We start from the raw sequence: 13,036 nt of genomic DNA on the forward strand, positions 1-13,036 counted from the left end.
CAAGGAGATCTTATTTGAGACGTTCTCCAGTGGAATTGACTTTTTACTAGTAGCTTTTATTTGCAACTCACCACCCCGTATTGAGTCTGCCATGAAAACACTAGAGGGCGTCACCCCAAGGGTCAGACATGACTCGGTGCTTGCACAGGGGATACCTTTACCTTTACCTGCAACTAGCAAGGATTGATCCAGACCATTTAGTCTTCTTTTCTATTTTTGCCACCATCCTATTTGACTTCACCGTTCTAACGCGTCTCCCCTCTGGTTCGTTTTTGCTTCTACAAGACGTTCTTCCAAGTCAGCTCCCCCTGTGTCTTCTTGCTGGAATAGTTGTTTTTAATCTTGGCTTTGGGAAGAAGCGAAGGGTAACAGCTACAGTTTCTACTGCAGGGATCTATTTAAAAGGGGCAGAATCAAGGAACGTGGAAGCAGATTTAGTTTCTAGTTGATTCGGTTTTCAGACCAGCCTCCCAGCAAGCTGGCTCAGGGCAGTACACGACAAAATATGAAATGCCGTTTACGGTAGATAAAATTACACTTAAAATTAATTTGAATGAATTAATTGTGACGGATTAAAACAGCAGCGATACGTTTGTGGAATGTCTATGTGGGTGTTGATTCCTCCCAAAGTTCAGGATGATTTGGAGGTGGATCAGTGTTTATCTAGATGGATAGCTGAGTGTGGTGGCCATAAATAGGTAGATACCTTAATGCTAACTTTGGCCCCGTCCTGCAGGGCCTGCGGAATTGTGCCGACTCCGACAGGGCCCTGATGTTATCCGGGAGCTCATTCCACCAGGCAGGGGCCAGAACAGAAAACACCCTGACCCTAGTTGAGGCCAGACTTGGTGGTCCTTGGGGCCAGGGAACACCAACCGGTTGGTATTCCAAGAACAGAGCACTCTTGGGGGGGGGGGCATAGATAGAGAGGCGATCTATCAGATAGGCAGGACCCAGACTAGATGGCCCTGGAGGTCCCTCCCAACTCTGTGATTCCAACGTAGGCCTGCTTGAGTGTTTGTGACAGGCCCAACGACACCCAGCAAGCTTTCAGGGCGTGACTGGGCTTCGAAACCAGGTCTCCCAGGAGCCTAGCTCGGTGTGCCACCGTGGCCCCTACCTGGGCCTCTTGGAGCTTTGCAGCCCAGGTAGGTCAGGAGAATATCTGCATGGCCGGTGTGCTCTCTGTTCAGACTGGAATCTTGACATGTCACCGAAGGGATTTGCATCTTTTCCATAAGAAGGAAATGGCTGAAACAGACTTGGTCCTTGGAGTTGGCCCACTAGCTTCCTTGGTGCTGGTCAAAGCAGCTGCTTACGAATGAGGGTGCGGGGCCTTAAGTCAGAAGCCGAACTCAGACGGACTCCGCTCTTTCCCCCCCCAGGACGTGATCGGCCAGGTTCTGCCCGAAGCCACCACGACAGCTTTCGAATGTGAGTATGGGGGGTGCCCTCGTGCCGGCACGATTTATTTTTTAGAAACGACAACTGCATATTGTTTATGTTCAGCGCCGTCACGGTTAAATATTGATGCCCGGCTTGCAAGTTTAATGACGATCCTGAGCTAAGTAATATTTTATTATTTAATCACATCTCGCAAACGCGTTTTTCTACAATATCGCTTTAATTACCAGCGTGACCTTACGGTGCTCTTCGTATGCGCCGCAATTATATTGCTCAAATTAAATGAAAAGTATAAAGTACCTGGAGGCTTTGTAGGCTGAGATTTTAATTTTCAGATGCTTCTATTATTAAAAGCAGGAATCGGCAGCTTTTAGAAGGGCGGAATTACAAAGCACGGCGCGTTAATGGCGACGTGGCAAGCAGAGGGCTGGTCTCCCAATGTCATTTTCTCTGGGAAGAAATTAGAAGCATTTAGACACACACATGCCGCATGCAAACACCAGTCCGCCCGTGCAGAACACCTGAGGGTAACTCAGCACAAAAAAAGCAAATTCCTGATGTCGTGTTGTGGTTAAGAGCATAAGCTATGAGCTGCATTCCCAGGTGTTATAGCCACATTCGACACAGCCGTGGAGTCAGTGGGTGGTCTTAAAACAGGCAACCCCCTTCTTCATGTAACGGAGGGAAGGCAGTACCGGCCTACCTCATAGGTCTGTTGTGCAAATTCCTTTGTTTATTTTATTTATTATTATTATATTATTAATTATATTTATTGACCGCTGCTTTCGATCCAGCCAGCTCTTGGCGGTTTACAACAGTAAAGCATAAAATACAATAAAATCCTCTTGTTCCCATAAAATTCCCACAAGGCCGCAGTCACCCCCACCCCCAACAGACTCAAGGGACCCTTCGACCCGATGTCTCAGGGAGGGTGTTCGGAGGAGGGAGCCAGCAGGTCTTCCCTCGCTCTGGCCTCAACCCAAGGCCTGGCGGAAGAGCTCCGTCTTGCAGGCCCTGCGGGACTGTGATAGTTCCGACGGGGTCTTCAGCTCTTCCGGGAGCTCATTCCACCAGGTTGGGGCCAGGACCGAAAAGGCCAGGCACATTTCCTGTGCGCCAGGGATCACAACCTATTCAGATTCGCAGAGCAAAGAACATATAGAATCTCAACCTTGTATTGCTGGGGAGGTGGGGGTTGTTCCATGCAGCAGAGTTGAGACCTGGGCTGAGAGGAAAACACGGGTTGGAGGACTGAGGCCTAGGCAAGTCACGGTGTGACCACATGGGCCTGCCCCTTTGTATTGGAAGCAATTTTCATGCTGTTTTCCAGCCAAGAGATGTTCAGAGAGGTAGTCAGCCCCCACTAGCCCCTGCCTAGTGATTCTGGGGTTTCTGGGTGGCCTCCTGTCCACATTCTAATAGGGGCGAACCTGCTTAGCTCCCAAGTCTTCCGCCTCCCTCCCTCCCTCCCTCCCTCCCACATCAGCCTCCCTTGAGCACCAGGCGCGGGCTTTCCAATCCGAGAGGCAAGCTGTACTGCTAGTGCCCTGGGTGAAGCCAGTCTGGAACAAAATACATATCATGTGGTCTTTCTCTCACTTTTGCTGCTGCGTCTTCTGCTTTGTGCCTTCCTCCTGGCATTCTGCATCGGCGTGCCGCCGTTTCCCCTGCCATTTAAGTGGTGTCAAAAATATGCCGCATCGTTTCTGGGTCCCCCTCTTTGTGCTGAAGGCTGGCCCATTACCGGCTGACGCCGCTTTTCAGCTCCTTGACGGCTTCCTCAGTTGCCGCCACCTCTCCTGCCCGTTTAGTTATTGCTCCCTCCCCTGTGTCTTCCGCGGCGGCCTCTACCTGGGGCTGCCGTTCTCCCTCGCCATCGGACCGGTTATGGGGCCCTCCGCGGTCGCATGCCGGGCTGCTGCAGATAAAACGGCTAAGAACATATGGTCCGTTATGGCCCCTTTCTCCGAACGCTGCCGTTGTGCGCGCACATGACACACTGTGCCTCTTGCCGAGTTCGCTCCCGAAGATTTGGCTGCCATCTGCCGCCTCCTATTTGGCGTCTTGCGAGGAGGCGACATTAGCGCAAATCCAGGCTGCATTTCATTTTGCTCCTGCCTTCGCCTCCCCTAATGGGCTGCAGGATCACAGAGGCGCTGCAGGCGAGCGGAGGGTTGCAGGGAACGACCTCTGGATCACTTCAAGGGAGATTCCTGAGCACTTTTTAAAGGGGGTGGTAAAGTACCTCCCTGCTAAATCTGGCAGATACAGCATCTGTTGGGGGGGGGGTATAAACAGTATCTTGGGAACGGTTTTTCCCTCTTATCAAATAGCAAATTGTGCTCATTTGCACAGACCTTCCTTCTCTTAATACCAAGGAACCATCTGCCTTGTTTGTACAGTAAGCCTAGGACATTCCATTTCAACCGAAACCTCCGAGACTGGCAGAGAGATCCAGAGGGAATGGGCAGTAAGCCCCACTGAGTAGACCTGAATCCGGGTTATGAGTCGACACTGTCCCCTCCAAGCTGTGGGCGTGATCCCTGCGCTGCGTATTTCTTATCGCCACATCTATGTTTGAAGCTTCCATCCCTTCCGTGGGTATCCTTTGGGTTTATCCCTTAAATTTATTTATTTATTTATTATATTTATATACCACCCTCCCCGAGGGCTCAGGGCGGTTTACAGAAAACAGGAGGAGATACAATTAACATATGGTAGCAGGTAACAGTAATAACAACTTAACAGCGTTTGCTGGCAGAGGCTTATGGGAATTGTAGTCCATGAATATCTGGAAGACCACAGGTTGATTACCCCTGCCCTAAATGAAGAATTTTCAACATGCCTTCCTCATCGGCTTTTTTTCCTCCCCCAGATGAAGACGAGGACGGCGATCGGATTACCGTGCGAAGCGACGAAGAAATGAAAGCTATGCTGTCCTATGTAGGTACCACCTGAGACGCCTCGGCACATTCGGAGAGCTGCATGGGAGGGGGGCAGAATAAGTGCCGTCATTTCCGCATGGCCGGGGTAGAAGTTTATTTTAATTCATTCATTCGGCTTCTGTGCCGCCCCTCACTTGACATCTCGGGGCGGTGTGCACATGACATAGAAACTGGAAAACACATTCTAGCATTTGCAGCTTTTTGCAGTGTTAAAACTAATTTATAACAGATCACAGATCACAGACAGATGAGAGGGATGTTGGGCGTCCGTGTTGCCTTTCCTTGGTGGCTGGGTCCATTTTGGGGTCTTCGTTGCCGGCCTTATCCGAAAGCCTGGCGGAAGAGCTCAATTTTCCAGGCCCTGTGGAGCTGCTTCAGTTCCAGCAGGCCTTGGTCTCGTTGGGGAGCTCGTTCCACCAGGTGGGGCCATAGAAGAGAAGGCCCTGGCTCTGCTCGTTTCAGTTTCTTGGGATTACTAGGTTGTTGGAACGTGCCCGCCATCTTTGCCATCTGCCTTTTCCCGTTCTCTTTCTGGCAACAGACGGCTGGTGGAAAGTCAGCATCGGAACTCATGCCAGCACAATGTCCGCTGGAAGTGGGGTTGGAAGAATCATGCACAAAAGTTTACAATGTGCCTTTTCTTAAAAAAAAAAAAAAAGTGCCTGTACACTTACAGATCATATCCTAGGAACATTAAGACGAACGCCTCCTAATGACTTCTGCATTGGATATAAGCAAGCTAAATGGACTATCAATTTCTTGTATTTTTTATGCAGTACTTAAAGTAACGGCTCATTAAAAATGAACCCCTCGGCTCTAAAGTTTTTTTTTTTTTAAGATGCAAAATCTGCTTTTATCAGAGGCTTCCCCCTCCCCCCCCCCAGCCCTCCTCTCAGAAGAGCTATATTTTCGCTGCAGGCTCAGCATGCTGGGAAGATTTAAAGATGCATTGTCTTTTTCTTTTTTAATAACCGTAAAAATACGAAAACGGGGCTACTTGAATCACGACGACTTGGATATAACTTTATAAACGAATTGTCCTGGGTGTCTTTTAGGAATGGACCGTCAGCGTTAGTTTGCTGGCAAAAGAGAGTAGCATGATCTTGTTCTCCTCTGTATTTTCTTTTGGAGGGAAATAGTGGTTCACTGTTCTTTTTCGGAGCAGGCCTCAGTTTCCTATTACGCTCCATCAGCCGAGCCTTTTGGCTTCTGGGCCGGGCCTCCCAATTCCCTCTTCCAAGCGGCTGTCCTTGCATTAGCTTCGTGTCTCTCTCCCGCGGAACTGCCTTTGCCAGGAACTCTGTGCCTGCAAGGGGTCTCCAAAGTGCCAAAAATTCTGTGGCTCCAGCAGGGCTTGGAGTGGCGTTCCTCAGTGGCCAGTGTCCTCATGCTGTGTGGCAAACCCTTTCTGGAAATCGAGGAAGCAGGTCTGGTGGAGACCCCCTTGTAGAGTGTGAGCTTTGCAGGCTGGAAGGTCCCACCTAAGACAGCCAGTGTGGTTAAATCAGGCTTCTTCCACAAGGGCTTTGTGTAACCCTGCCACGGCAGTACAAGGATTGTCCCTGCGTGCCTGAAGGTAAGAGAGAGAGCAAAGAAGAAACCAATGGGGCGTCTGAATCAAACAAAAGAATCTACCTTTGTTATTGAGAAAACATAAACCAAAACAAGATACCGGCATGAATGACACTTTCAAGGCACGTTCCAAAAGCAGCCATTTTGTGGCTGGCCCCGCCTCCTGCAGCCGCCATTTTGGGTCTCCCCACTCAGAAAGGATGGGGACCCTCAGTCTAGAAATACGAATGTGAGGGTTAGCTTTTAACTGAAAAATAAATGACCTAAGAGAGGCTGACTCCAGAGAAGGCTCTAGCGGGTCAGTCTTTCATTTGACCTTCATCCCTTCGGAGGTTATTGGCTTTGAAACGTCGCCACGAGCCGCTCGGAAAGTTTCCTTGCAATAACCGAGCTTTTCCGGGGACACGCCGGCTTTATTATTTTTTTTAATGACTCATTTTGGAAATCCTGCCGCAAGATGATCGAAACGAATTTCTGATTGTGCCTCATGGTTAACTAAGAGCGAGGCGGAGGGGGACGGAGGGACCCCTCGGCCACCGTGGGCTTCTCTTGGTAGAAAAAGGCAGTAATTGTTTTGACAGCCGCTGATTGGGAAGGTGCTTGCAGCCATCGAGAAGCTGGGCGGTGGGGGGAGCGTACACGATTTGGATCAATAACTGGCAAATTTTCCATTAAAAAGAATACCTGAGCCATGTTCCAAATAGCCACTGGCATCTTAGCTTTCCATAGCAATCTCTCGCGTTCACGTGTGGAGGACAAATCGGGTGCTTTTTTTTTCCTTTTTGGACAATTTTTCCAGCCTACTTGTTAACAGTTATTGCTGTCCCAAAAGGCTGACAGTTGACATGATGGCTATTTCATTTACTTGTCACCTCTGTTTGAGTAATGGAGGCGGCCACATGAGTTCTTTTGTGGGGGGGGGGAAGGGGGTGTCGAGCGACAAAGGGCCACACCTTCCGGAAACCTCTCTGTCCCGAGCCCCAGTGGAAGACACGGGGGATGGAACTTGGAAACTCATATGAGGCCTTAGCAAGAATATCTGATAGCGAGGAGAAGCTCTCCTAAGCTAAGCACCGAAGAAGAGCCATGTCGGAACAGACTGATGTAGTTCAGCATCCAGTCTCACAAAGTGGCCAGCCAGTTCTTCTGGAGGGCCAACAACAGGGCACAGAGGCCGAGGACTTCATATAATATCAGAAGAGCCCTGCTGGATCAGACCAGGGAGGGTCCATCTTGTCCAGCCTCCTGTGTCACCCAGTGGCCAACCAGGTCCCTTGGACAGCCAGCAACAGGGCATCAAGTCTAAGGCCTTTCGGTGATAAGAACAGCAGAAGAGCCCTGCTGGATCAGTGGCCCATCCAGTCCAGCCTCCTGTCTTGCACAATGGCTGACCAGTACATCTGGAGGGCTAGCCACAGGGCATGGAGTCTTAGGCCTGCCCTTGATGTTTACTCCTGGCCCTGGTATTCGGAGGTTGACTGCCTCTGGATATTTATTTTATTTACGGATTTGTGTGTTACATTTTTATACCACCCTCCCTTGCGGCTCAGGGCGGTTCACAGTGGACATCAGTCCCAACACTCCGGATACAATGCAGCGAAAACAATACTGAAACATTTAACATTCACTACTGAGGGACATAATTTGTACCTTTTAACTTGTATTTATATATTTGGACCTCTGTCTTTATATTAAGCGTAGGTACTTGTTCGCAGGACCAAGGAATGCATTTTTTTAGCATCTTTGAATGTAGAATTAAATCATGTATTACGTTTTGTGTATTAGCACTGTGAGCCTAGCTATATTATTTATTAGATTATTATATCGCCCATCCCGATGGACCATCTCAGGGCGGTATCTTAGTTCCATTTTTGTTCTTGTTATTTCAACCTTTTTGGTTACTTTCCCCTCTCTCCTTCGTCTCAGCATCTGGGACTTGAAGGGAACGTCCATTTAAATCTCGTGACTAAGATTCAAATCCAGCAAGATTGCCCTGGTGAAGGCAGCTTGGAAGCTTCTCCCTTAAGAATCTTGTTGATCTTCAAGACACCCCATCACTGCCGACCAGCACAGCTACTCACCGGAAACTATTTTATTTATTTGTTTCCCTGTATTTCTATTCTTCCTTTCTGCCCTCACAAGGAAATTCTTGACATTTTGGGGCAATCGCCAAGAGTAAATGATTGTGTTTTATTGTGTGTGTCTCTAGAATTCGTGAGTTGTGCTGTTGGCCTGCATAGATTCCTGAGTAATCTCTCTCCCTCCCTTTCTGTCTCTCTCTTGGCAGTATTACACCACAGTGATGGAGCAGCAAGCAAACGGCCAATTAGTGGTGCCTCTGCAGATCTACCCAAGAGGTAAATGGGCGCAAAGTTCTCGTCATTAGCCGCTATAGCTAGCACTTACGTTTTTCTGGGGGTGGGGAGGTGTGAAATGTGGCAGCTGCCTCTTAATTTGGGGCAGGGAATGCTGTCGAGGTGGCAGACAAACAGCCTGGCCTCATGTGCATTTGTTTACATTTTAAAACGGTGCACCCCTGTGTGAGCGCATGTGCTGAGATGTGTAGGAGGCCCGCCTGGCTGGTGAAACACCCCTCCCCAGCGCTGTTTATGGGCTCTCCGGCTGTCCCGGGGTTTTATTGTCTGTCTGGGACTGCAGAAACAGCCCTGTTGTCAAGGGCAGGAGAGAGGGCATGCTTCTTCACTCGTACCAACCTGGGGTAGCTTTCCTAATCTGCTGAGGCGTCCTTTCCAGTCTCTGAACGGACAGCCCTTCATGCCCGAGATGGTTTTTGCTATAAATCAGTTGAAATAATGAAACTTTCCTCTGTTAACCTGTAGCGGTACAAATAGTCATTGTGTGCGCTTCCTAATTAGCACACTGTAGACTTTTCATTACTTAACAACTCTCTGAAGTTTGAATTGGGCAATTAAGCAAAGGAATCTGTTAGCACATGCTACCCTCTCTGATGGAGGCTGATGGTGCTGGCAGTTTAGAGATTGCTTGGATTAAGGAGAAGATCTGGTGTCCTTGTTCCATTCCTGTCTGGGTGAGCATGGCATTCTAGTGGGTTCCAGCAAATCAGCCACTTTAGAGTCATAGAGTTCAAAGGGACCTTCAGTGTAATATAGCCCAACCCCCACAGAATGCTGGAAATTCACAACTACAGTCTACTAGGTCAGAAATTGAGATCACAGGCCCCAGCCAATCAGCACTGAATCAGAAAGTGAGAGCAGAAGCCCCTGCCAATCAACATTGAGTCAGGAAGTGAGAGCACAAGGCCCAGTCAATCAACACAGAGTCAGGAAGTGAGATCAGCCAATCAACACTAAGTCAGGAAGTGGACGCAAGCCTCAGCCAATCAGCACTGAGTCAGGAAGTGAGATCAGCCAATCAGCACTGAGTCAGGAAGTGAGATCACAAGCCCCAGCCAATCAACACAGACAAAAATAAGATCAGAAGCTCCAGCCTATCAGCATTGAGACAGTATTGGGAAGTCGTTTGCAAACCTGCTTGTGGGAATAACTCAGTTTTGTGTGTTAGATTGACCAAATTTAGTAAGAGTAAAATGTTGAGTCCAGGGGCCTTTAAGACTAACCAAGTTTTATTCCACAAAATTTATCTTTACAAATTCAAGGGGGTAGCCCTGTTGGTCTGAAGCAGCACAACAAAACAGAGTCCAGCAGCATCTTTAAGACCAACAAAGATTTATTCAAGGTGTGAGCTTTCGAGTGCAAGCACTCTTCCTCAGAATAAGTCTTTGTTGGTCTTGAAGGTGCTGCTGGATTCTGATTTTGTTTTATCTATGCACACACCCTTCATCAGATACATGTGTAGGTAATTAGCTAAGGGCTCTCTTCATTAAAATAATGCATTAGCTTTCTTGCTCCCCCAAATTAGGGATTCGGATTTCATTTTCCTCCCCGGATTCACTTTCCTCCCTTCTGCCCTCGATACTGAGGATTTCTCTCATATGGACGGGACGGTGCCACTGAACGTCACTTAAAATTGCCTGGCCCCATCCTGATGGCTGTGTTTAATAATTATCGCCTGTGTCTTTTTGACTAATAAAACAGCTTTGTTTCCTGCTGTCAGAAGCCGGAATGAGAGCCATGTATTTCTGGAGGGAGGAGGGGTGGGGTGTGGGGATCAAATCCATCCACTCCAGACAATCAATCAAAATTGACGGCCCCTTTAACATACTATTTGTCGGGCTCTGTAGTTCTAAAATGGGAACTGTCCGTAACGTGTAGCTGCCTCGAAGCTTGTGTGGTTTTCAGGTTTCACAAAAGGGTATCTGCACCATGCTGGGGGGGGGGGGGAGGCGGCAGATCCATTGCACGGCCCACGAAGCGTCAAGGGAAGAATTGGGTTGTCTATGAAAATGCTTTATGCCTAAGCCCAGATACCTTTGCCATACTTTTGTACAAATAGCCAAGGGAATAATCTCTGTCGTTGCTTTGAATTATCTGCTCCTCAGCTTCCTGAAGTGTTAAGGAGACCCCAGGTTGTGTAGTGGTTAGAGTGTCCGACTAGGATCCAGGAGAGCTGGGTTCGAATGCCTCCTCCGCCATGGAAGCTAGAGGGGTGACCCAGGTCTAGCCTCCCGCTCTGATGCCAAGCCATGTGGGCTCTAACCCCAAGAGTTGTCGGGAGGGTAAAATTAATGCGTTGACCCTGTAGCATTCAGTTTGCGATGTGGGGACATGCAACAAAATGCGGAGATTGTAGGGTGCAAAGTCTTTGTCCTGGCTGCAAGATAGGGGCTATCCGGTGTGGTATTTCTCTCAAATGCCATAACTCCTGAAAAATATAAATCATGCAAATCTCCCAGAAAAACACAAACGAAAAAGACCCGAAGTGGCTGGGATTTAGAGCATAATTGTTCCTCCCAGCCCCTCTTCTTGCTGATGTGGCAGAAGCCAAAGTTAGAATTTCTATCAGCCGCCGTTCTCGCTTTCAAAATGCTCTCTCTCCTGCAGGTCCTGAAAACCTGCTTTGTAAGTCCCACTTTGGGCCTTCAGAGCCACTTTTCAATCATTTCTCTCTGCTAATTTTGGTACTAACCTCATTTAATAAAAAAAAAAAAGAGGAAGAGAAGAAGAAAGATTTCATTTTGAGCAAATTTCTAAATGGCCTTGATGTGTTGTACAACCGAGTCAATTACTGTTTCAGCGTGCAAACCTCCCGGGAAACGGAACATACATGGCCTGAAGGTAGGCATTTCAATAATTGTTTCAGTAAACTCGGATGGATTTGCAGGGCTGTGTTCCACTTATTGAAATGTCAAAGGAAAGTGTACTTTCGGCAGTGTGACAAGCAGAGTTTTATTTTTATTTATTTTTATTTTTTGAAACACACATGCACCGTGGAAGAAATGTTATTTCTCTGTAATATGGACTGCGTGTCTGACGGTCGAAGGCTGCCGATATTCAGGCACGAAGTTTCTTCCTTTCTTGCCTTTGCTAATAAACGTCTTACATAGGCGTAATAAATAAGAGGACCCAAGCCATCCTGGTGCCCCTGCCGTGCCCACCACTTTCAAAGGAGGAACACTGAGCAGGAACCACGTTCGTGGCACAGGAAGAACGTGGTATCCATTCAGAGGGTGGCCATATTGGTCTGCAAGAGGCCGGTTAGAGTCGGCTGCAGGAGCCCCTCTGAGAACAATGAGATCTTCAAGTTAAAACGTTCCAGAGTTAACTCTGCCTTTCCCAATTACGGACAGAAGGACCTTTGACTTTAAGGAGCTCCAACCCCCAAAGTTGGGTCTAGCCGGTATTCATTCATTGTGGTTGATGCCCCTCCGTGGCGTTTTTAAAATGTTCTTTTCGTCGATGCACACTGCTTGTGCTTTAAGCGTGAGATCTGCAAACAAAGCACCATGTACATGTTATTTCTCCTGGTGCACCGAGACACGTATAATGATATCATGGCGCAAAGCAGTCGCGGGGAGGAAAAAGATGTATTTAATCGGAGTGGGATGAAAATATTCTCGCCTGCCTACTCTTGATTGTATTACTTAATCAAGCATTTCAAAGGCAGAGCGAATTTACACACACACACACACAGAGCCCGATTTTTCAGTGACACAATGCGGCAACCTGCACAGAGGCTGGATTTCAACCGTGGGCAGCTCACTAATTAACCTTCCCGGGGAAATAGGAAATTCATGGCAAATTATAGGTTAATTAGAACTGTATCCTCTGCATAGAGGCAACCAATAACGCTTCCTTTCCTGCTTGCAGGTAAATACGCGAGCCGGGTCGGCTACCAACAGCGCAACGGCCGTCCCGGATTCTCTTCCGAGCAATAGGTAAGAGTCGAGCAGAGAGCGCCTTGTTCAAACAGGACCCCGGAATTGCTTTTTGCATTTTAATTAACAGAAGCGGAAGTGCCGGTGAGCTCATGGAAAGCGGGACTTGATTGGCCTGCTTCGAGCGGGATTCTTTTTGCGGCTTCCATCACAGAAGGCTCCAAGTCCACCTCTGCTTTCTGGAAGCCACAAAAAAAATCCCGCCTGTACAGTCCTGCGTTCTGTTTGCGCGGTGGCCGCCCCGGCCCTCAGCCAGAAAGGCCGCAAGAGCAGCTTCCACAGACGAGGCTGGCAGATGCACTCGCTGAGCCGTCGTGATGCTCACTAGAAGGATATCAGATTGGGCGATGTTTTCAGCAAGATAAGGGAGTTAGGCAGAAGGCCGGATAGGTGAGCAGCAGATGAGTGTCTCGGTAGTGCCAGTTCCAGGGGCCAGCCGTGCTGGTCTGCGGTCATGTCGTTAGAGGAGCCCCCAAGGGACCCAGCGGGTTTTTGGGGAAGGAGCCTGTGAGAGCTTGGGCCCTGGAAGTTCACGCCCCAAACCCCTTGTTGGTCCCTAAGGTGCTCCGGGACTGCAATCTTCGTAGATAAGAGACACTGAAGATTAGTGAAATCTTGGGGGGAGTGAGAGAGATCCCACAGCCCGGGAATGTCATCTGTTTGAGCCCCTTTAAATATTAAGGAACAAGGGGGGAAAAGAAGGGAGAAAAGGCTGGGGGGGATATTGGTTCTTTTATTAGCTCTGCAAGGGAAGACCTTTTCCTTAAGTTATTTTGCCAGACACCGTAAAACATTATAT

General features: G+C 48.5%; 1 protein-coding gene across 2 annotated transcripts in view; it reads left to right on the top strand.

The window, feature by feature from the left end:
- Nucleotides 1-13,036, top strand: part of MAP2K5 (mitogen-activated protein kinase kinase 5) — a 111,428-nt gene that overhangs the window by 6,134 nt on the left and 92,258 nt on the right. For both annotated transcript variants that reach the window (XM_077317405.1, XM_077317404.1), the window contains exons 2-6: nucleotides 1,386-1,434; nucleotides 4,280-4,347; nucleotides 8,209-8,278; nucleotides 11,097-11,137; nucleotides 12,170-12,237. In XM_077317405.1, the coding sequence (XP_077173520.1) occupies nucleotides 1,386-1,434; nucleotides 4,280-4,347; nucleotides 8,209-8,278; nucleotides 11,097-11,137; nucleotides 12,170-12,237 (296 nt within the window). The remainder of the gene's footprint in view (nucleotides 1-1,385; nucleotides 1,435-4,279; nucleotides 4,348-8,208; nucleotides 8,279-11,096; nucleotides 11,138-12,169; nucleotides 12,238-13,036) is intronic.

Source organism: Paroedura picta, chromosome 18, assembly GCF_049243985.1.
Source record: "Paroedura picta isolate Pp20150507F chromosome 18, Ppicta_v3.0, whole genome shotgun sequence".
Taxonomy (NCBI): domain Eukaryota; kingdom Metazoa; phylum Chordata; class Lepidosauria; order Squamata; family Gekkonidae; genus Paroedura; species Paroedura picta.